We start from the raw sequence: 22832 nt of genomic DNA on the forward strand, positions 1-22832 counted from the left end.
AATTTTATAATTGAAAACGAGTTATATTGAAAGAACCTAACCCTAACCTAAAATAGTATTTTAAAAAGTGTTTACATGGATATGAATGCATAACAAGTCAGCTACAGTATGGGGTGGGGGAAATAAGTTGTTATTTTTTGAGTATCTTGGGTTAAATCACGGGTCAAATTTGACCCGCTAACACCAAAAGTGTCGGCAGGTTTCTGACACAATGCAAGGGTTAATGCTCATTATAATAATGGCACCATTTGTGTGTCTACTGGCTCTGCGTCTCAGATGCAAGAACAAATGGCTTCTGTTTCAGCATGCTAACTTTACAACAATATAAAGCCTACCGTTTCTATTAACCTTAGATTCCCTAATGCCCACAGCCCTCCATTGAGACACAGATCGAGTAGATACAAACTGGTACCATGTTATAATGAGCATTAATTGGTGAGGAGCAATTATATGAACGTAAGGTTGAAAATGCTCCTCTGAGTGTTAAAAAGTCGCCCCAGCTGATGCTCGAGTTTGTCAAATATTTTAGGCCATACATGGGCAACTGGCGGCCCGGGGGCCACACGCGGCCCCCACCTTCACTTAATGCTTTAATAACCCGCTTTAATGACTTCAGTCTATATCAGTAGCTTAATGACTAGTATTAAAATTGTATTGTCTTTTTTTTATGTCCAATGTATTTGTATTTAAGTTCATAAAGTTAACATAAGTATAACTAAATGCATTTGAAATTAAATAAACATGTTACTTTTCAGGATTCCAAATAAAAAGATATTAAAAAAAAAGACTCAGTATTCCAATTCAAAAGTAGCAAAAATAGCAGATCTACAAGCTCAAAACGTGTTCGTAGATCTGCTATGTTTGCTACTTTTGTGTGACATAGAATGGTGAAGTAGGCTATGGCATTTATTTACGAAAAAAGTTAAAATACGGAGATAAGAGGTGCCTGACAGTATAATGCATCCACTCGAACCCTATAGCGTCCATATTCTGAGGGGATCATTCGCCAAAAAAAGCAGATCTACAAGCTCATCTCTACTTGTGCTATTTTCGGCAAAGAGGTTTGGTGTAGAGTGAAAACAATGAGCAGACCCAGGTCAAAGGTCAAGTCTACTCATTATTGACGTTTTATGTGGTTCAACGTCTGAAAATACACATTAACATGAATCCAACACGGATGACAGCGCTGTCTAACAAGTCTATGAGAAAACGTTTATTCTACAACCCAATTTGTAACAATATGTAGAGGGGGGTCCCTGCTTCATAACAATATGTAGAGGAGGGTCCCTGCTTCATAACAATATGTAGAGGAGGGTCTCTGCTTCATAACAATATGTAGAGGAGGGTCCCTGCTTCATAACGATATGTAGAGGAGGGTCTCTGCTTCATAACAATATGTAGAGGAGGGTCTCTGCTTCATAACAATATGTAGAGGGGGGTCCCTGCTTCATAACAATATGTAGAGGAGGGTCTCTGCTTCATAACAATATGTAGAGGAGGGTCTCTGCTTCATAACAATATGTAGAGGAGGGTCTCTGCTTCATAACAATATGTAGAGGAGGGTCTCTGCTTCATAACAATATGTAGAGGAGGGTCCCTGCTTCATAACGATATGTAGAGGAGGGTCTCTGCTTCATAACAATATGTAGAGGAGGGTCTCTGCTTCATAACGATATGTAGAGGAGGGTCCCTGCTTCATAACAATATGTAGAGGAGGGTCTCTGCTTCATAACAATATGTAGAGGAGGGTCTCTGCTTCATAACAATATGTAGAGGAGGGTCTCTGCTTCATAACGATATGTAGAGGAGGGGTCCTGCTTCATAACAATATGTAGAGGAGGGTCTCTGCTTCATAACAATATGTAGAGGGGGGTCCCTGCTTCATAACTCTCTCAGCTATAAGGCTTGAGAGAGAAAAGCTTGGCCTGAAACACGTTGAAGTTCCCTGCATTAGAGCAGTGGTTCTCAAACTTTTTCATGCCAAGGATCCCCAAAATGATATGTATTTGGCCGCGGACCCCCATCTCAAATATTTTGTTCCAGGGACCCCCCAGAAGCAAAGATTTGAGCAACAAATGTTCGCTTAAAAATATATATATATTCAAATGCACAAATGTTCACGATTTTTCAAAAATAGCAGATCTTGTGGATCTGCTATTTTTGAATAGCCCAAAGTATAAAATGTTAAAATTATTGTGATGCTATTATTAACACATTTTCAATATGTTTGTAAAAGAGTGGAGTGTGTATCTTACCGGCCAACAGTCAGACAGCCTCCCAGAGAGAGAGAGAGAGAGAGAGAGAGAGAGAGAGAGAGAGAGCGAGAGAGAGAGAGAGAGAGAGAGAGAGAGAGAGAGAGAGAGAGAGAGAGAGAGCGAGAGAGAGAGAGAGAGCGAGAGAGAGAGAGAGAGAGAGAGAGAGCGCCTGAGGTTGAGCTTCAGCGTTTATGGCCCAGGCTGAGTGTCATCTCCTCCTGGAAAAAATACTCCCTGTTAATCCATCAATGCATCCACGGTAACTTGATTTGATGTATTGATTTTGCACAACAGGAATCATACACACATGTACATAGTATACATATACTAGGCCTACTTCTTTCCCAGGAAAGATGACAGAAATATTGTTGGTGCTGGTGAGGTGAGAAACCCTGAGAGGGCTTTTTACGAGAACCTCACCGTTTACCAGTGGTGGAAAAAGTACTCAAATTCTTTACTTAAGTAAAAGTACCAATACTGTAATATAAAAATACTCTGTTACAAGTAAAAGTCCAGAATTCTAAATTTACTTGAGTAAAAGTGCAAAAGTATTGGCATCAAAATGTACTTAAAGTACCAAAAGTAGAAGTACAAAATATTTGAAAATAGCTCACAACTCACAAATAGCTCACAACACGTCGCATCACGTTGTGAGCTTGTAGATCGGCTATTTTCAAATAGCCTAGGTATAAAATAGGGTTAATGTATGTTTCATTATATCATAATTTATATCTGAACAGTAACTAGTAACTAAAGTTTTCAAATAAATGTAGTGGAGTAAAAGTACAATATTTGCCTCTGAGATGTAGTGGAGTAGAAGTAAAAGTATTGGAAATTGGAAATACTCAAGCAAAGTACAAATACCTCAAAATCGTACTGTACAGTACTTTAAGTAAATGTACTTCGTTACTTTCCACCACTGCCGTTTACATACAATTACATGCAATTTATTAGTGTCTAAAGACAAAAAACAAACACAAATCAATACATGAAATAAATAAAAACGGATCATAAAGTATAAGAAAATAGACAACAACAAAAATTCCCTCCTCCTTACCTCAAGCAGCTGCCACAAACCTCCGCTCTGTAGACACTAACACCCCCCCCCCCCCCCCTCCCCCCCATGACCCAGCCCCCCCCCATGACCCAGCCCCTCCGCTGTGGAACTCACTCCCTGACCAGCTAATAAGAGGAGCTCCACAGGCTGTCTGTCTGTACGCCCTCCTAGGTTATTATTCTGTACTGTAAGCACTTTGACATTTGTTTCAAATGTAATGTAAGTGCAAATATAAATCCAATGTATTATTATTCTAATTATTATTATTCTAATTATTATCTCTTGGTGATTAGACACAGCAGTCATCATTTGAGAGCTGATTGAGGAGGAATGCAGGAGGGTACCGCCCCTCATGAAGGTACCGCCCCTCAGGAGGGTACCGCCCCTCATGAAGGTACCGCCCCTCATGAAGGTACCGCCCCTCATGAAGGTACCGCCCCTCAGGAAAGTACCGCCCCTCATGAAGGTACCGCCCCTCAGGAAGGTACCGCCCCTCAACCACTCTGCCGAGGGCCAGTCACTGTCTGCACCCCTCTTACCTGTGTGTGTGTGTGTGTGTGTGTGTGTGTGTGTGTGTGTGTGTGCGTGCGTGCGTGCGTGCGTGCGTGCGTGCGTGCGTGCGTGCGTGCGTGCGTGCGTGCGTGCGTGTGCGTGTGTGTGTGTGTGTGTCAGAATCTTTGTGGTCGAGCAGAAACACATGGAAGTTTACCAGTATCCTGAAAACATTGGGAAGACATTTAAACTTGTAATTTAATGTACATATTATGACATATTGTGACACATTATAACTTATGACATATTGGACCCTATTTTAGTGACGTCTTATGATTATTATATATTTTTGAATGGTGAAAATAGCCTGCTAATTTCACTATTTTAAAATGCAAAATATTTTACATTTTAAATAAAGAAGAAGGATTAGCCATGAGCAGGGGCGCCGATATTTGTCAGCTCTATTGGGTGCGCTACCTGGCACTCACGCACGCGCGCGTCCCGTGCGTGCGAACATTTTCGCTTTCTGGGCAGATATTTTACTTTTGGGGGTTTTTTTTTTAACTTTAATTCGGTTTAATTACCTGCTAGGTGAAGACAAAGCTTGGAGCCGGCAAAACATAAACAAATGGGAGCGTGCTGCGAGTATGAGCGCGCGGCTGTGCGCCCCCCTCGCCCCCCTCACCCACTGGGTGCTCGTCATTTCGCCTGGGTGCTTTAGCCCCAAGGCACCCGCAGTATCTCGGCGCCCTTGGCCATGATGAGGCATAAAAGATGCCGCACAACATAGGTTTAAGGCAGTGATTCTCATTACCCCAGTTTGATAACATGTTTCATCTCTGGGACCCCAATTTAAACTGAAAAGGTGTTAATTTAATCCTTCCATTTGTACTCTCAGAGTTACAGACCTGTAAAGGTCCATTTGGACCCCTGGGGGTCCCCGGACCTGACATTGAGAACCAGTGGTTTAATGGTTGAACCACCGTCAATAACAGAGGCGCGGTACCTTTAAGATCCACTAGGGGGAAACATCACACCTCTAAATGCTACTTCTCCACATATTCAACACATGATAACTACCACTAAGCTACTAGTCTGCAATGGTGTTGCGTGTGGCCATGACATGTATTATTCACTCAATCACTGACTCAACCATTCACTAAACCCCACTGTCTCTCCTCTCACTCAGGCTGGCACACCTGCAGCTGATCTGTGATTGCTGCCGCGGCGTGCCGCCCCAATCAAGGCACTATAAAGCCAGCTAGCTTCAGTCCTTCTGGAGACACAGACCCAGCAACACTTCAGTTCCCACACCTTGTTGTTCTGGCTAAAAGCCTTTTCTTTAAGTTAGTTTGTTAACTTTAGTTTGGCCTGGAGATGGCCGGCAGTTCCCTGTTTTCGTTTAGTTTTTAGTTTAGTAGTACTATTTTGTTAGGTAGGGAGGGGGGAGCAGCTTCGGCAAACTATTTAGTTTGCCGGCATCTCCAGGCCTCCTTTTGGTTCCTTCAGTTTGGTAAAGTATTTCTCATATTGTTTGTTCCTTATTTCCATTGTGGGAAGTAATAAAATGATTTAAATCTTTGCAAATTGTTCGGTGTCCATTTTATGTTAGGGTCTCCACTTCGAGCCATTGGTTTATTGTATTACTGTGTGTAGACCGTAACAAATGGTTATCATGATAACTACCACTAAGCTACTAGTATGCAATGGTTATCATGATAACTACCACTAAGCTACTAGTCTGTAATGGTTATCATGATAACTACCACTAAGCTACTAGTATGCAATGGTTATCATGATAACTACCACTAAGCTGGTAGTCTGTAATGGTTATCATGATAACTACCACTAAGCTACTAGTCTGTAATGGTTATCATGATAACTACCACTAAGCTGGTAGTCTGTAATGGTTATCATGATAACTACCACTAAGCTACTAGTCTGTAATGGTTATCATGATAACTACCACTAAACTACTAGTCTGTAATGGTTATCATGATAACTACCACTAAACTACTAGTCTGTAATGGTTATCATGATAACTACCACTAAACTACTAGTCTGTAATGGTTATCATGATAACTACCACTAAACTACTAGTCTGTAATGGTTATCATGATAACTACCACTAAGCTACTAGTCTGTAATGGTTATCATGATAACTACCACTAAGCTACTAGTATGCAATGGTTATCATGATAACTACCACTAAGCTGGTAGTCTGTAATGGTTATCATGATAACTACCACTAAGCTACTAGTCTGTAATGGTTATCATGATAACTACCACTAAGCTGGTAGTCTGTAATGGTTATCATGATAACTACCACTAAGCTACTAGTCTGTAATGGTTATCATGATAACTACCACTAAACTACTAGTCTGTAATGGTTATCATGATAACTACCACTAAACTACTAGTCTGTAATGGTTATCTTGCCAAAATGTAAACTAGAGATGTACAGCTAGTCAAGAAAATCAAACCTGGATTTGCCCACCCATTTGATAATCATGGCTCAATTTTGGGGTTCTGGCTCATAGACTAATTGTCAGTTAGGCATTGTATGTGTTGAGTTGATCAAAAACAATAATTAACCATTATTGCTTGATCTGCATACAACTTTTCTCCACAGATACTTTTTATGTATCTTATCTTTATTATGCATGTTAAATTAATGACTCTTTGTTCGGTTTCATTGTTAAATGATCTATACAATATGTAGTGGGGGTCCCTGCTTCATCTCTCTCTCATCTATACAATATGTGGTGGGGGTCCCTGCTTCATCTCTCTCAGCTAATTTGACCGCTCTCACCCGCTCTCCCCCAGGGAAGAGCAGCTGACACCTCGAGACCCCCCGCAGAGCGGCCCGTAGACGAGCAGAGAACTGCTGCGCAGCGAGTCTATGTTGCCATGTCTGCTTATTATAAGCGACTTTGGGCTTGTTTTTCACGTCTTTCTATTATTATTATTATTATTATAATTATATATATATAATTACATTATAATGGTAATAATTTTCTACTCCACTACAGCTCAGAGGCAAATCTTGTACTTTTACTCCACTACAATTATTTGAAAACTTTAGTTACTTTGCAGATATAAATACCTTTTCATACTTGTTTAGATTAGAGCTTCATGCATGTCCTTTTGTAAATGATTTTTTATTAGGTAAATATTTATATAGAAAGGTCTAACCAGGGACTGGAGTTTGCAAATTAGCCTCGGCTATAAACCCCATTTCAATGGTTTCATGTTTTTATAACTTGACTCGTTTTTGTATTGTCCTTGTCAAATAAACGTTAATAATAAAAAGGACTCACACATCAAATCACAAATCATGATGACATTTAGGAGACAGACAGAAATACACTGCTTCATGCCTCACTGTTTTCTCAGGGCACAACGCATGTAGTAACATTTTCATAGACCTGACTGCTTATTTCTCTCGCAAAATTTGGCAACCCACTTCACTGCAAAGCGGCGGAAAAAGATCAGATCTACAAGCATCTGTCAGGCAGCGACTGTTTTATGTTTGTAGATCAGATATTTAGCGCAGGAGTAGAGCAGGAATGAGCACATTTGTGGAACATAGAGATGTGTTCACTTGTTGCGCTGACAGGGAGGAGGAGAGGAGACGCTTTTGTCAGCGTGGACAGCTGATAGAAGGAGACACTTTACGCTCAGACAATAATGTGAATATTATTATTATGAATAATAATAATATTGGTTTGTCAAGAGATATCCATGTGTTTTGGACAATGGAGATAGTCACGTAATTAGACAGTGGCTTCAGCGGTTCATATAGGCTAACCATGTTTCCCTCAAGAGTTTAATGTAATGGTATAGATCGCACTGTTTTATACGCTTTTTAAATAAAGATTTTACATACAGAATCTGCAGTTACCATTACAAGTTAGCCTATTTTATAATGTTTCTGCCTGCCTGCAACAACATAGGCCCAGCTAGCTTCAGTCCTTCTGGAGACACAGACCCAGCAACACTTCAGTTCCCACACCTTGTTGTTCTGGCTAAAAGCCTTTTCTTTAAGTTAGTTTGTTAACTTTAGTTTGGCCTGGAGATGGCCGGCAGTTCCCTGTTTTCGTTTAGTTTTTAGTTTAGTAGTACTATTTTGTTAGGTAGGGAGGGGGGAGCAGCTTCGGCAAACTATTTAGTTTGCCGGCATCTCCAGGCCTCCTTTTGGTTCCTTCAGTTTGGTAAAGTATTTCTCATATTGTTTGTTCCTTATTTCCATTGTGGGAAGTAATAAAATGATTTAAATCTTTGCAAATTGTTCGGTGTCCATTTTATGTTAGGGTCTCCACTTCGAGCCATTGGTTTATTGTATTACTGTGTGTAGACCGTAACAAATGGTTATCATGATAACTACCACTAAGCTACTAGTATGCAATGGTTATCATGATAACTACCACTAAGCTACTAGTCTGTAATGGTTATCATGATAACTACCACTAAGCTACTAGTATGCAATGGTTATCATGATAACTACCACTAAGCTGGTAGTCTGTAATGGTTATCATGATAACTACCACTAAGCTACTAGTCTGTAATGGTTATCATGATAACTACCACTAAGCTGGTAGTCTGTAATGGTTATCATGATAACTACCACTAAACTACTAGTCTGTAATGGTTATCATGATAACTACCACTAAACTACTAGTCTGTAATGGTTATCATGATAACTACCACTAAACTACTAGTCTGTAATGGTTATCATGATAACTACCACTAAACTACTAGTCTGTAATGGTTATCATGATAACTACCACTAAGCTACTAGTCTGTAATGGTTATCATGATAACTACCACTAAGCTACTAGTATGCAATGGTTATCATGATAACTACCACTAAGCTGGTAGTCTGTAATGGTTATCATGATAACTACCACTAAGCTACTAGTCTGTAATGGTTATCATGATAACTACCACTAAGCTGGTAGTCTGTAATGGTTATCATGATAACTACCACTAAGCTACTAGTCTGTAATGGTTATCATGATAACTACCACTAAACTACTAGTCTGTAATGGTTATCATGATAACTACCACTAAACTACTAGTCTGTAATGGTTATCTTGCCAAAATGTAAACTAGAGATGTACAGCTAGTCAAGAAAATCAAACCTGGATTTGCCCACCCATTTGATAATCATGGCTCAATTTTGGGGTTCTGGCTCATAGACTAATTGTCAGTTAGGCATTGTATGTGTTGAGTTGATCAAAAACAATAATTAACCATTATTGCTTGATCTGCATACAACTTTTCTCCACAGATACTTTTTATGTATCTTATCTTTATTATGCATGTTAAATTAATGACTCTTTGTTCGGTTTCATTGTTAAATGATCTATACAATATGTAGTGGGGGTCCCTGCTTCATCTCTCTCTCATCTATACAATATGTGGTGGGGGTCCCTGCTTCATCTCTCTCAGCTAATTTGACCGCTCTCACCCGCTCTCCCCCAGGGAAGAGCAGCTGACACCTCGAGACCCCCCGCAGAGCGGCCCGTAGACGAGCAGAGAACTGCTGCGCAGCGAGTCTATGTTGCCATGTCTGCTTATTATAAGCGACTTTGGGCTTGTTTTTCACGTCTTTCTATTATTATTATTATTATTATTATAATTATATATATATAATTACATTATAATGGTAATAATTTTCTACTCCACTACAGCTCAGAGGCAAATCTTGTACTTTTACTCCACTACAATTATTTGAAAACTTTAGTTACTTTGCAGATATAAATATACCTTTTCATACTTGTTTAGATTAGAGCTTCATGCATGTCCTTTTGTAAATGATTTTTTATTAGGTAAATATTTATATAGAAAGGTCTAACCAGGGACTGGAGTTTGCAAATTAGCCTCGGCTATAAACCCCATTTCAATGGTTTCATGTTTTTATAACTTGACTCGTTTTTGTATTGTCCTTGTCAAATAAACGTTAATAATAAAAAGGACTCACACATCAAATCACAAATCATGATGACATTTAGGAGACAGACAGAAATACACTGCTTCATGCCTCACTGTTTTCTCAGGGCACAACGCATGTAGTAACATTTTCATAGACCTGACTGCTTATTTCTCTCGCAAAATTTGGCAACCCACTTCACTGCAAAGCGGCGGAAAAAGATCAGATCTACAAGCATCTGTCAGGCAGCGACTGTTTTATGTTTGTAGATCAGATATTTAGCGCAGGAGTAGAGCAGGAATGAGCACATTTGTGGAACATAGAGATGTGTTCACTTGTTGCGCTGACAGGGAGGAGGAGAGGAGACGCTTTTGTCAGCGTGGACAGCTGATAGAAGGAGACACTTTACGCTCAGACAATAATGTGAATATTATTATTATGAATAATAATAATATTGGTTTGTCAAGAGATATCCATGTGTTTTGGACAATGGAGATAGTCACGTAATTAGACAGTGGCTTCAGCGGTTCATATAGGCTAACCATGTTTCCCTCAAGAGTTTAATGTAATGGTATAGATCGCACTGTTTTATACGCTTTTTAAATAAAGATTTTACATACAGAATCTGCAGTTACCATTACAAGTTAGCCTATTTTATAATGTTTCTGCCTGCCTGCAACAACATAGGCTATGTGAGCTCACTGACTGAGCAGAGTGCAATTGAAATGTTAATAGCTATTTAAAAGACAATGGAACGGAACCACTGTGTGGGGGAGAAGGTGTCAGCTCATCTGGAGCACAGAGGGGAGACAGTGACCAATTGAATAGCTGGAAAAACGGTCTTTTTGATCCCTAAATCAGGCAGTGTATGGGATAATGAAACCCCAGTCATGGAAGTGTTAATCCTAATACCATAGGTAGCCGCCCCACCAATCCCCATATAAGACATGACTGCATGGCCCTGCCTGCAGTCACACCTGTGTGTGATTGCTGCTCACAGGAAATCACATGAAGTAAAGAATACCTAAACTAAAGTCTAAAGTCTAATAAATCAATAGTTCTGTGGAGGTACTTCTGAAGTGAACAGCAACTTATTTTATTTAATTAATGAATGTATTTTATTATTTCTCTCACATTAATCAACATATGAATCCCCTGGGAGCGCCATGGAGAAAGGCTGCTTTCGTACTCGCTCCGTAGCGTCGCAACGTTTTTCCGTCTTTTTAGTATTTTTTAGCCTTCTCTTTTTTTCCTACACCGTCGGGTGTCTAAGGAGTTATGACAGACAAGCACTTATGGACATCAGCACAGCGATTACACACATCTCTTCATCTCTCTCGCTCATCTACGTGCACATCTGCATGAACGGGATGCTGGTTTCAAATCTGGCGACGTGGAAACGCGCAACACGACACGCGCTACCCTAAACAGCGCCATCAGGAAGGGGAAAAAGGCCTACACAATAAAGATGCAAGACCAACTCAGCAATGGCGACATCAGGAGCACATGGCAGGCGGTACACACCTTGACAGACTGCAAAACAAGAACCAGAAGCGAGGTGAACCCGCCTGCCTCCCTCCCCAACGAACTGAACACTTTCTACGGCCGGTTTGAGATCAGCCCCAACCGCGGCAGCCAAGCGGGGCCATCAGCAGCACCAGCAGAGGAGAACCCTCTAACCATCTCGGAGAGAGAAGTGCGTACAGCCTTCGCACGGGTCAACATCCACAAGGCAGCCGGACCTGATGGGATTCCAGGCCGGGTCCTTAAGGCATGTGCAGACCAGCTGGCGGGTGTCTTCGCTGACATCTTTAACCTCTCCCTCTCCCAGGCTGTGGTCCCTGCAGGGTTCAAAATGTCAACCATTGTGCCCATTCCCAAAAAGGCCAAAGTGACATGCCTGAACGACTGGAGACCTGTCGCTCTCACCCCGATCGTCAGCAAGTGCTTCGAGAAACTGGTGAGGGAATACATCAGCTCCACGCTACCTGCCTCGCTGGATATGCATACCGCAAAAACAGATCCACCGACGACGCTATTGCCATGGCTCTCCACACCGTCCTCTCGCACATGGACAACAAGCTGCTGAAGGACAAATATGCACGTATGCTGTTCGTGGACTACGGCTCAGCATTCAACACCATTGTCCCAGCAATACTTGACAAAAAGCTCAGAGACCTAGGGCTACACCCAAGCATGTGCGACTGGATACAGGACTTCTTGTCCAACCCACATCAGGTGGTGAGAATGGGCAGCATCACATCCGACCCCCTGACCCTCAACACCGGAGCACCCCAGGGATGCGTGCTGAGCCCTCTCCTCTACTCCCTGTACATGTATGACTGCATAGCCACACATGTCTCCAACACCATCATAAAGTACGCGGACGACACGACAGTGATAGGCCGAATCGTCAACAACGACGAGTCTGACTATAGAGATCAACTCACTGGCACTCTGGTGCCGAGAGAACAACCTCGCTCTTAACGTCGACAAGACCAAAGAACTGATCGTGGACTTCAGGAGGCCGCGGAGAGACCATGAGCCCATCCTCATCGACGGTGCTGCAGTGGAAAGGGTCAGCGAGTTCAAGTTCCTCGGAGTACACATCGAGGAGGACCTCAAATGGGAGACGCACACCACACACGTGAGGAAAAAGGCTCAGCAGCGACTGTACTGGCTCCGCCGCCTGAAGAAGCTCGGAGTAGGACATCGCATCCTCAGGCTGTATTACAACAGTTCTGTTGAAGGCATCCTAACAGGCTGTGTCACGGCCTGGTACGGGAACTGCACTGCCCGAGAAAAGATCAGCCTACAGCGAGTAGTGCGATCGGCAGAGCGAATAATGGGAGGCGAGCTCCCAGCGCTCCAGGAACTGCACAAAAAGCGGTGCGTGGTCAAAGCCAAGCGCATCATCAAGGACAAGCACCACCCAAGTCACAAACTGTTCAAACCCCTACAACGACCACGACCGGGCAAGGGGCTCTACCGCAGTATCAAGAGTTCCACCACCAGGTGCTGGTGCAGTTTTAATCCGGCTGCTGTCAGAATGCTGAATGAGGCATAAGCCTTGTTCAGCAGCCTGACAACAGGCGGTACTGTCCAGCTGGTCGCAGACTTTTCTGGCTCTTCCTGAACACACCTGTGGATTATACCAGGGACAAATTACTTTTTGTTGCACTCCCTCATGGAGCTACTTGCGGATTATACTAGGGTCAGTCCACCCTAGGTGGACACGCACTGACCTTTTGCACCTTAATCCCATGTATAACGCACTGACTTTTTTTGTCTTTTTTTATTGTGCTCTTTTTTCTCTAAGCACCTTAACGTCCATATGTATATCATGCACAGTATAAGTATAACATGCACAGTATACATACATTGCTGCTATGCTCAGGCACCTTAGTTTTTTATTATCTCAGGTACTTTGTAAATATGTAGATAACTTGTCTGGCCTTCTGTTGTTCTCTTGTTTTGATCTCCTTCCCACTTGCCCCCCACCCCTCTTCTTCTCCCCCCCCCCCCCCTCTTCATTCTATGGAAATTAACGTTGCGATGGGGAACGATGTACAAAACGAATTTCACCCACTTTTTTACCTTGTAAACCTGTGTTGTGACAATAAACCTGATTCTGATTCTGATATCACCACTAGACATCAATGTAAAATTGCTGAAATTAGCATGTTATCCATATTTCATGTTCAGGAGTAGCGTTAGTAGTGGATATAAAACATCTTATTACTGAAAGCTGGTGACCATTTATCAAGCAAAAATCAAGGACCCCCAAATTTAAGGTAGCAGCTGCTTGGTATGTAATGGGGTGGAAATAGGGGTGTGGTGGGTGATGGTGGTGCAAGGAGGGGTGTAGGGGGCTGTGTGGGGGGGTATGGGGATGGGTGTGACGGGGTGGGTATAGGGGGGCTTTCAGGTAGGAAGGGGACGGGAAAATGGGGGTGTGTCGGGGATATGGGGGGGTATGGGGGGTGAAGAGGGTGGGTTGGGTGGGGGGTTATGGGGTGGTATGGGGCTTGGCTTCAACTCAACCGGGTCCGTTTGGGTTAGATTGTAATTTCAGACCCGTTGAAAAAAACTGTTGTTCTCAACTCTCAGTTTTTCTCAAACATTTTCATGTCAAGGACCCCAAATTGACATGCATTTGGCTGCAGACCCCCACCTGAAAATATTTTCTGCTAGGGAAATGTTTCAAGATTATCAAAATGTTTCGAAAATAACCGATCTACAAGCTCAAAATGGCCAGTAATGGGATGCGTTGTGAGCTTTTAGATCAGCTAATTGGCCAGTAATGGGACACGTTGTGAGCTTGTAGATCAGCTATTTTCAAACAAAGTATAAAATAGGGTTAAAAGTGATTAAATCGTTTGCTGTGGACCCCCTGGAACTCCCTCAAGGACCCTGGGGGTCCCCAGACCACACGTTTGAGAACCTTTTTTGCTCTAAAGATATGATAAAAAATATTATTGTAAATTTAAATCCTATATTATAGAAAAAACTTTGAGAATTAATTATTTTTGCACAAACATGTCACACTTAAGAACTCAAAAGGCCACCCTAAGAGTGCTCTTCAGTGTGCGTAGATTCTGTTCTTAACTAAGAACAGATCACAGCTAAGAAAACATTGGAGTATACCAAAATCTTCTTAAAAACTTCTTAAGTGGGTTTAAGAAGAAATGTCCTCTTATGAAGGTTGCTGCATGAGGCCCATTGCTTATCCACCTGTTTCCGCGGGAATTTACTGGAGCAAAAATCCTGTGTGGGAAACATCCTGCGGGGGGACCGGAAGTAGGAAATAGCGGCTCAGTGTGTTTACATTTGCCAGCAGAACGTAGCTCGTTCGCAGCTGGCGAACGGGCCTTTTGCATGTAGTTGAAGCGCAAGGGGGCGGGGGGGGGCGGTGCATGGGGAGAGAGTCAGCGCACTGAAGTCAAGGCACACATACAGACTACTGTGTTGTTGACAGACAACGGATGCACGCTTATTATGAGAAACAACACAAATAAAACATGGCAAAACAGTTGCGTGCATTAGTGCAAGATGAGGTTAAAGGAAACATTCAGTCTAAATGTCCAGTAATTCGCACCGCGAAAAGGAAACATTAATGTCCAGTTTGCTAATCCACAACTACTGTTCCAGATAATCACCAAGAGAGTTAAAAAAGAAAAAACGTTTCAGTCATTCAGTCCGACTTCACTGTAGCCTATAGTAGCCTTTTCATAAATTATATTTGTATTAGGCTGTCCTAAGAGTTTATACTATTTAGAGAAATGTAAGGTTTCAAATACAAAAGTATTGGTAGTAGTTGCTGGACATTTAGACTGAATGTTTCATTTATCCTCATCTTGCGCTAATGCACGCAACTGTTTTGCCAGGTTTTATTTGTGTTGTTTCTCATAAGCGTGCATCCGTTGTCCGTCAACAACACAGTCTGTGCCTTGACTTCAGTGCGCTGACTCTCTCCCCCCCCGCCCCCTGCGCTTCAACTACATGCAAAAGGCCCGTTCGCAGTACAGCTACGTTCTGCTGGCAAATGTAAACACACTGAGCCGCTATTTCCTACTTCCGGTCCCCCCGCAGGATGTTTCCCACACAGGATTTTTTGCTCCAGTAAATTCCCGCGGAAACAGGTGGATAGGGTTCTAGATCAGCTCAGCTCAGGTGCTGAGGATCACTACTCAGGTTACCATGGCAATAGTGGGGCGTGGACATAATCAATGCAGAGGGAAAACTGGGTTACACAGGGTTGCAATTGCTACCACATCAAGTGGCAAATGTCACTCAGGACACCCACATTAACGTATTTCTCTGCAGACGCCCATCAGGATTATCTTTTTCAAGTGTATTCAAAAAAATATATTCAGAAATGGCAGATCTACAAGTCAGGATTTAAAAAAATACTTTTAATTTATTTACTAGTACAAAAGTATTGGTACCAAAATATACTTAAAGTACAAACGTTAAAAGTATCTGCATTATGCAGAATGTCCCATTTCACAAGTTTTTCAAATGTCTAAAAATCTCGAAAATATCAGATCTACAAGCTCACAATGCGTCGCGATACGACGCATTGTGAGCTTGTAGATCAGCTATTTTCAAACGTCCGAAACGTATATAGGCCTAAAGTGGTTAATGTATGTTTCCTAATAATATTCTAATCTAAAATCTACAAAGTAACTATAACTAAAGTTATTCATTAATTGTATTAGAGTAAATATTATATAAAAAAGTATATAAAAGTACTGCAAATTGTAAATAGCCTACTCCAGTAAAGTAAAAAATACCTCAACATTTACTTAAGTACAGTACTTAAGTAAATGTACTTAGTTACTTTCCACCACTGAAAATGTTTGACACAGGCACGCACGCTCACAACAGCATAAAGAAAACAGCTTGCAGGTATATGCCTGGGCTACTGACATGCATGAAAGGAATGTTTTCATCTTGGCTGATACCGTAGCTACAGGCATTAACATGTATGAGAGAGAGAGAGAGAGAGAGAGAGAGAGAGAGAGAGAGAGAGAGAGAGAGAGAGAGAGAGAGAGAGAGAGAGAGAGAGAGAGAGAGAGAGAGAGAGAGAGAGAGAGAGAGAGAGAGAGAGAGAGAGAGAGAGAGAGAGAGAGAGAGAGAGAGAGAGAAGAGAGGAGAGAGAGAGAGAGAGAGAGAGAGAGAGAGATGAGAGAGAGAGAGAGATGAGAGAGAGAGAGGAGAGAGAGAGAGAGAGAGAGAGAGAGATCCAAAAAAAAATCTAGGAGTGAGAGCGCGCGTGCATGTGTGGGCAGACCACGCGCGCGGAAATGTTTTCCCCCTTTTATTTTGCGTTTTGGATACTTTCATTTGATTAATTCGATATTAAAAAAATGTTCTCCATGAAGTGTTGATGTGTGGCAAAAAGTAAACGCACATGCAGGTATGCAGTTGTGTGTGTGTGAGAGTGTGTGTGGTGTGTGGGGCGTCAACCATTTTACAGAAGGGTAATATGTATGAGCATTTTCATACTCTCCACATTTTAACCATTTCATCTTTACAAACCAGTCCAGTCAGTGGTTTGACAAAACACACTTCCAGTGAAACCAGATCAGACCACACAGTGAGGACATGTTTTCATCATCCTACGTCTAGAACATGTTCTGTCTCTTCAGCAGGTAAGATCAAACACTCATTATTAAAACACATGGATGTTGGGTGAGAGGATGTGTAGCCGTGGTGTTGTTGTCGGGCAGAAACTTCTTATCTCCATATTTTTACTTTTTGTGTTTTTTCATAAATGAACGGCCCTACTTGATCGTACTACAGCGTCACACAAAAGCATTAAAAGTAGCAGATCTATAAGTTTGAACACGAGCTTGTAGATCTGCTACTTTTGCTGAAAAGTCACAGTTCTAGTAGCACACAAGTATTCCTTTTTTTAGTACAATGTTTAAAGTGCTTTTTTCTTTACATGTCAGTGGTTCATGTTAAAGACTTCCTACTCCACTACATCTCAGAGGTAAATATTGTACGTTTTGCTCCACAGAAATTATTTCAAAACCTTAGTTGCAAGTTAGCCTACTTTGTAGATTTGTATTATTATGACATAATATAAAACATACATTAACCCAATGAAGCACTATTATACTTTGTGTATTAAACAGCCTGTCTGACATGAGAGGTGTGATATATAAAGCATTTGTTTATGTTTAAAGCCATTTCTGGAATGCTCTCTGCTTACGTTTGTTCAATGTTGTTAACCATGGAACTCCAGCAGTGGGTCTCAACCTGTACAATATTTATCTGTGGAACCGAGTCAAACAACATGTAACTCCTACAATTCCAAGTGGTTGTCAGGGTGGGGGGGGGGTCCCCACCCCAGTTCAAATGATTATTTTGGGGGGTCCCCAGTTCAAATATGATTATGGGGGGGGGGGGGGGGGGTTGCCCAGTTTAAATTTGATTATTTGTGTCATTATAATGATAATGAGCATTAAGGAGGACCGATTATATGAAGATAAGGTTGTCAAATGGGTGAAGCTGGTCCTTTAGTTTAAAGGAGCAGTTCACCCAAAACATGACTTATTGTCTCCACCAGGCCGAAAGGCATGGTGAGAGAGTATGTTTTGCACCCTGTCATTCCGTCCGTCGTCCGTTGTGTGAACAGCTAATCTCCCGCACCGTTGCCATTGATCGCAGCGAAACTGTGCACACACACTCACTGGACACTGGATGCCAATTTCAGAACCTTTTCCCCCAAATTGTTCACATTGGCCTGTTATAGCGCCACCAGGAGGCCGCTTTTTGCAAAAAACATTAGTTGACACTACTCCGACAGATTTTATCCAAACATCACGCAAATCGGTACACAGTATCTCTATAGTCATTAAACGAAACAGGTTTTTCATATTTTTTCATATTCCAATCCCTGCTTAGCTAAGAATGGCTTCCAAAGTTTGCAGGAGTGCTCCGCTTTCAACAAAATGCCTCAAATCATGAACACAGCATGCAATTTCCATGAAATTTTGCACACACATTCTGACTAGGCCGTGGAAGAAATACCACTTGAAAATGTTCAAATCAGCCTCATGGTGGCGCTATAATAGGCCGATTCGTGTTTTACCTATAACTGCACCGATATGTGTAAAACTTTGTATGCGCACTCCCTAGAGGTCAAGGAAAAACCTTTGCCCTGCATTTTTCACATCTGCCTTTTGTAGCGCCACCAGGAGGCCAACTTATGTGAAACACATTTTGGGATATTACTCCTTCAGATTTTATCCAAATTTCACGCAAATCGGTACACATGATCTCTATAGTCATGTGATCAAGACGGATCTGTTCGATTTTTCTAACAGATCCTTCCTGATTGGCTAAGATTGACATCTAAAGCTTGCAGGAGTGGCCCGTTTTGAACAAAATGCCACAAAATCATGTCCGATTGCGCTGAAACTTTGAACACACATTTGCACTATGTTGAGGAATAAATGCCACCCTTCCCACATTGCCTTGTTAGCGCCACCAACAGGTCTAATTTAGCAAAACACATTTTTGGAACAAAATGCCTCAATACATGAATGCAGTGTCCGTCAAAAGCCTAAGAAGAAATGCCACCCTTTTCACATTGGCCTATTAGAGTGCCACCAGGAGGTCACAATAACCTACCTGACCTGGCGGAGACCTGTGCTCCGAGGAACACTTTTTCTAGTTTTCTATCAATTACACACCCCATGAAGCCTTGAATTCACCGAGATTTTTTGGGTGAACTACTCCTTTAAGATTCCTATGCTCAGACGGAGCCAAACAAGGCAGCGTTCTCTGTCAGTGTCCCATGACACTGAATGCTGCCTTGCCTAGTACCCAACCCACAGGCTGAGAACCCCTGTGATAAATATATGATATAAAATGTTTTATAATGTGCTATTGTTATTGTTTTAAATATGAATATGTATAAGTGCTTATAACTACAGTGTTATAAGTAGATTATAAAGCATTATAACTTAAGTATATGTTCATCATGATTATAGACATGGTCACCATATAAATTGTTACCCATTTTTTATTCTGGGTTTTCTGGGTCCAGACGCATCTATCCATGTTAGCCACACCCACTGTGCCTTGAGAGATCGTTCCAACCACATCTGAATTTTGTCCAAATCATTGTTTTGTCAGTAATCTTTCTACAAATGTTGAATGTCATTTTTGTAAGGATTGTTGATATTCCATACTTTTTGTGATTTGTTTCCCCGTACATACTACACATTGTATTGTATATATATTTAAATGATTTGAGTAGTAGTCATTTTACTAGAAGTAATAATAATAATAATACAAAAAATAAAAAAACTTCCATATACTTTTCAGCAGCACTGATCATCTCCATTCATTACATATTCAGATAATCTCATATCGGAAACTCTGGACGGTCTGACAGACGAGGACTTTAAGCAGTTCCAGAGCCACCTGAACATCCCAAAGGATCATCTTCAGGATGCTGACAAGAGGGACACCATTGGCCGCATGGTGCAGACCTACAGCTCTGCTGAAGCTGTGAATATCACAGGGGATATTCTGAGGAAAATCACCAGGAATGATCTAGCAGACAAGCTCTCAAAGAGATGGTTAAGATTCAAAGGTAAGACATGAAAATAAACTACAAAAAGTGCTCCTCGTGGCACTACAAGAGGCTGATTTGAAACAGACCAAATAATTTCGTTTTGTTTAATGACCAGAGATACTGTGTACCGATTTGTGGGATTTTTGAACAAAATGTGTAGGAGTACTGATAAAAAATGAGTTTTGCACAAATCGGCCTCCTGGTGGCGCTATAAACGGCCCATGTGAAAATTATGGGCCAGAGGTTCTGCTCTGGCATCCAGGGAGTGTGTGTGCACAGTTTGGCTGCGATCACGCCAACGGTGCCAGAGATTAGCTGTACACAGACAGAATGACACACACACACACACACACACACACACACGGGGGCGGACGGACGGACGGACGGACGGACAGGGGGCAAAACATACTCTTTCACCATGCCTTTCGGCCTGGCGGAGACAATAATCCCTGTGAAAATATAACATTTTATCAACTAATTTAAACAAACTGCTTTAAAAGTCATTCGGTTAAAGCCTGCAGATCTGGCTGCATTGGCTATTTGAAAATAGCAGATCTACAAGCTCACAACGGGTGAAGGTGTACAAAAAAAAAGTCTAAAAGAAAAAAAATAGTATTTTTGCTTCCCACCACCAGGGGGGCTGCTTATGTTACATGTTCTTGTCTTATTGATACTGTGTGATATTAAATTGTTGTCTTTTGTATTGTTGTTTCTTTGTGGACTCCAGGCAAACTGGAGACCAGATTCGGTAAGTACTTAGTAAAGCTACTTTCCAACTTCTTGATATATTTTTCATAAAATAAGTGTTAAATAGCTCTATATTCTGATATTAATCATAGCTATAGAGGGTTTGTTTAGTAATAGGGATCTCTTTGTTCAGGTCTGGAATCCTGGATACAAATTCTATCCAATCAGAAAAAAAAACGTCAAAAAGTGCAAGGACTGGATTTGAAGCTGGGTAGCGGCCTGAAAATTTGGTATGAAAAATAACGTTTGATTAATTGAAAACGTTACACAGTGTAACTTTACCAAAACACTGCTAGAGAGCACGCCCTAAAACCTACATGGAATAAGATGTAATCCTACTGATTACATTATGAAGCAGCAAAGACATCTGACTGAGTTAACATGTACAATCCATCATTAGTGAATATATGCATGCTTATACATGTATTGTCTATGATGGATGTGGATATGTACATACTAAATATAATAATAGATATGTACTGTAAATACTAAATATAATAATAGTAAAACACCTTGGAGGTGCACTCTATAGAGGCAATTCATAATTAAAGTCCGCTGTGGCTTAAGGGCTTCCAGTAAAAGCTCTATTTGTTAACGTTTCGACTAAAAGGGCCTTCTTCAGAACGTCTTCTGAAGTTGTCTGAAGAAAATTATTCTGAAGAAGACTGTTTTAAGCCACAGTGTGCAGACTATTTTAGAATTGCCTGTGATTTTCGTGGTCTTGCAATTACCCTCCAGTGGATGTGCAGGTTTTGTTTTCTTTTAGCCTTGCACTCTCAACATCCAATTTAAATTTGCCCTTTTTCAATTTACCCCAAAATACCCTTGTTTTTTTTTCCAGAAACCCTATCACCCCATACTGTTCCATTTCAAAACAGTTTGTAGATGTGTTTCACCAACTAAATTAAAATAAACAGCAGTCATTGAATTATGGCTAATTTTGTAACGTGTTCATTCAAATGTGTTTTGAACTCATGGTGGTCACTACTGGGAAAATATTTTTTACACACATGGTTCAACTGTTATGACACATATCCTGAATTTTGTAATGATTGGACACTCTTAAATGTGTAGTCTGATTTACGTTATGCCACACCCATTGTTTACATTTGTATACATTTTTCATCTACCATGTCCAGCCTCCATGCCAACCTCTGGTCCAGAGCTGGTCTCCATGATGAAGATCGGTACCAGAGTCATGAGAGGACCAGACTGGGATTGGGGAGAACAGGTTAACAGAAGATAAAAATGTATTGATCATGTTTTGTCTTAAGAGGAAATTGGACATAACCCCTCCTGATCAGTACTTCCCATTATGTGTCTGTGTTTAGTCAACTTATACAAATAAGAACATAGCGTCAGGTATTTTTTTAAATTGTTTTATTAAAAAAAATATTGAGATCTTGAGGTCATTGATGAACATGTGTTGTCATAGTTTTCATCAACACAATTGAGACTGCTTGTTGTGCTCTGGTATAGGATGGACCTCGTGGGCTGGGGCGGGTCGTTGAAGAGCCAGGTGAGGATGGAATGATGAAGGTCAAGTGGGATTGGGGTCCTGTAGCCAGTTACCAGATGGGCCAGAAGGGCAAGTATGACCTCCAACTGGCAGAGAAACCAGCCGCTGCCCAGCCTGCCACCCAACCTGCCACCCAACCTGCCACCCAGCCTGCCACCCAACCTGCCACCCAGCCTGCCACCCAGCCTGCCACCCAGCCTGCCACCCAACCTGCCACCCAACCTGCCACCCAACCTGCCACCCAACCTGCCACCCAGCCTGCCACCCAACCTGCCACCCAACCTGTCACCCAGCCTGCCACCCAGCCTGCCACCCAACCTGCCACCCAGCCTGCCACCCAGCCTGTCACCCAACCTGCCACCCAGCCTGCCACCCAGCCTGCCACCCAGCCTGCCACCCAGTCTATCACCCAGTCTGTCACCCAGCCTGCCGCTCAGCCTGTCACCCAGCCTGTCCGTGCGTATTTAATAGCAAATAGATGTCAATGCTTAGACCCCTGCACTAGGCTGTCTGGGTTTATTTCTCAATAATGACCTGCTGACCTGCTCCCATCTATCCATGTTAGCCACACCCACTGTGCCTTGAGAGATCGTTCCAACCACATCTGAATTTTGTCCAAATCATTGTTTTGTCAGTAATCTTTCTACAAATGTTGAATGTCATTTTTGTAAGGATTGTTGATATTCCATACTTTTTGTGATTTGTTTCCCCGTACATACTACACATTG

General features: G+C 41.8%; 1 protein-coding gene across 1 annotated transcript in view; it reads left to right on the plus strand.

The window, feature by feature from the left end:
- Nucleotides 1-3664: 3664 nt before the first annotated feature.
- LOC308081541 (uncharacterized protein) overlaps nt 3665-22832 on the plus strand; it is a gene marked incomplete at its 5' end in the record, with an annotated part of 76287 nt that continues 57119 nt past the window's right edge. Inside the window, 6 exons of the mRNA XM_080457908.1 lie at nt 3665-3834; nt 16787-16896; nt 19620-19856; nt 20566-20586; nt 21725-21816; nt 22065-22560. Coding sequence (XP_080314034.1) covers nt 3665-3834; nt 16787-16896; nt 19620-19856; nt 20566-20586; nt 21725-21816; nt 22065-22560 — 1126 coding nt within the window. The remainder of the gene's footprint in view (nt 3835-16786; nt 16897-19619; nt 19857-20565; nt 20587-21724; nt 21817-22064; nt 22561-22832) is intronic.

This window comes from Gymnoscopelus braueri, assembly GCF_963280865.1.
Source record: "Gymnoscopelus braueri genome assembly, contig: SCAFFOLD_77, whole genome shotgun sequence".
Lineage (NCBI taxonomy): Eukaryota > Metazoa > Chordata > Actinopteri > Myctophiformes > Myctophidae > Gymnoscopelus > Gymnoscopelus braueri.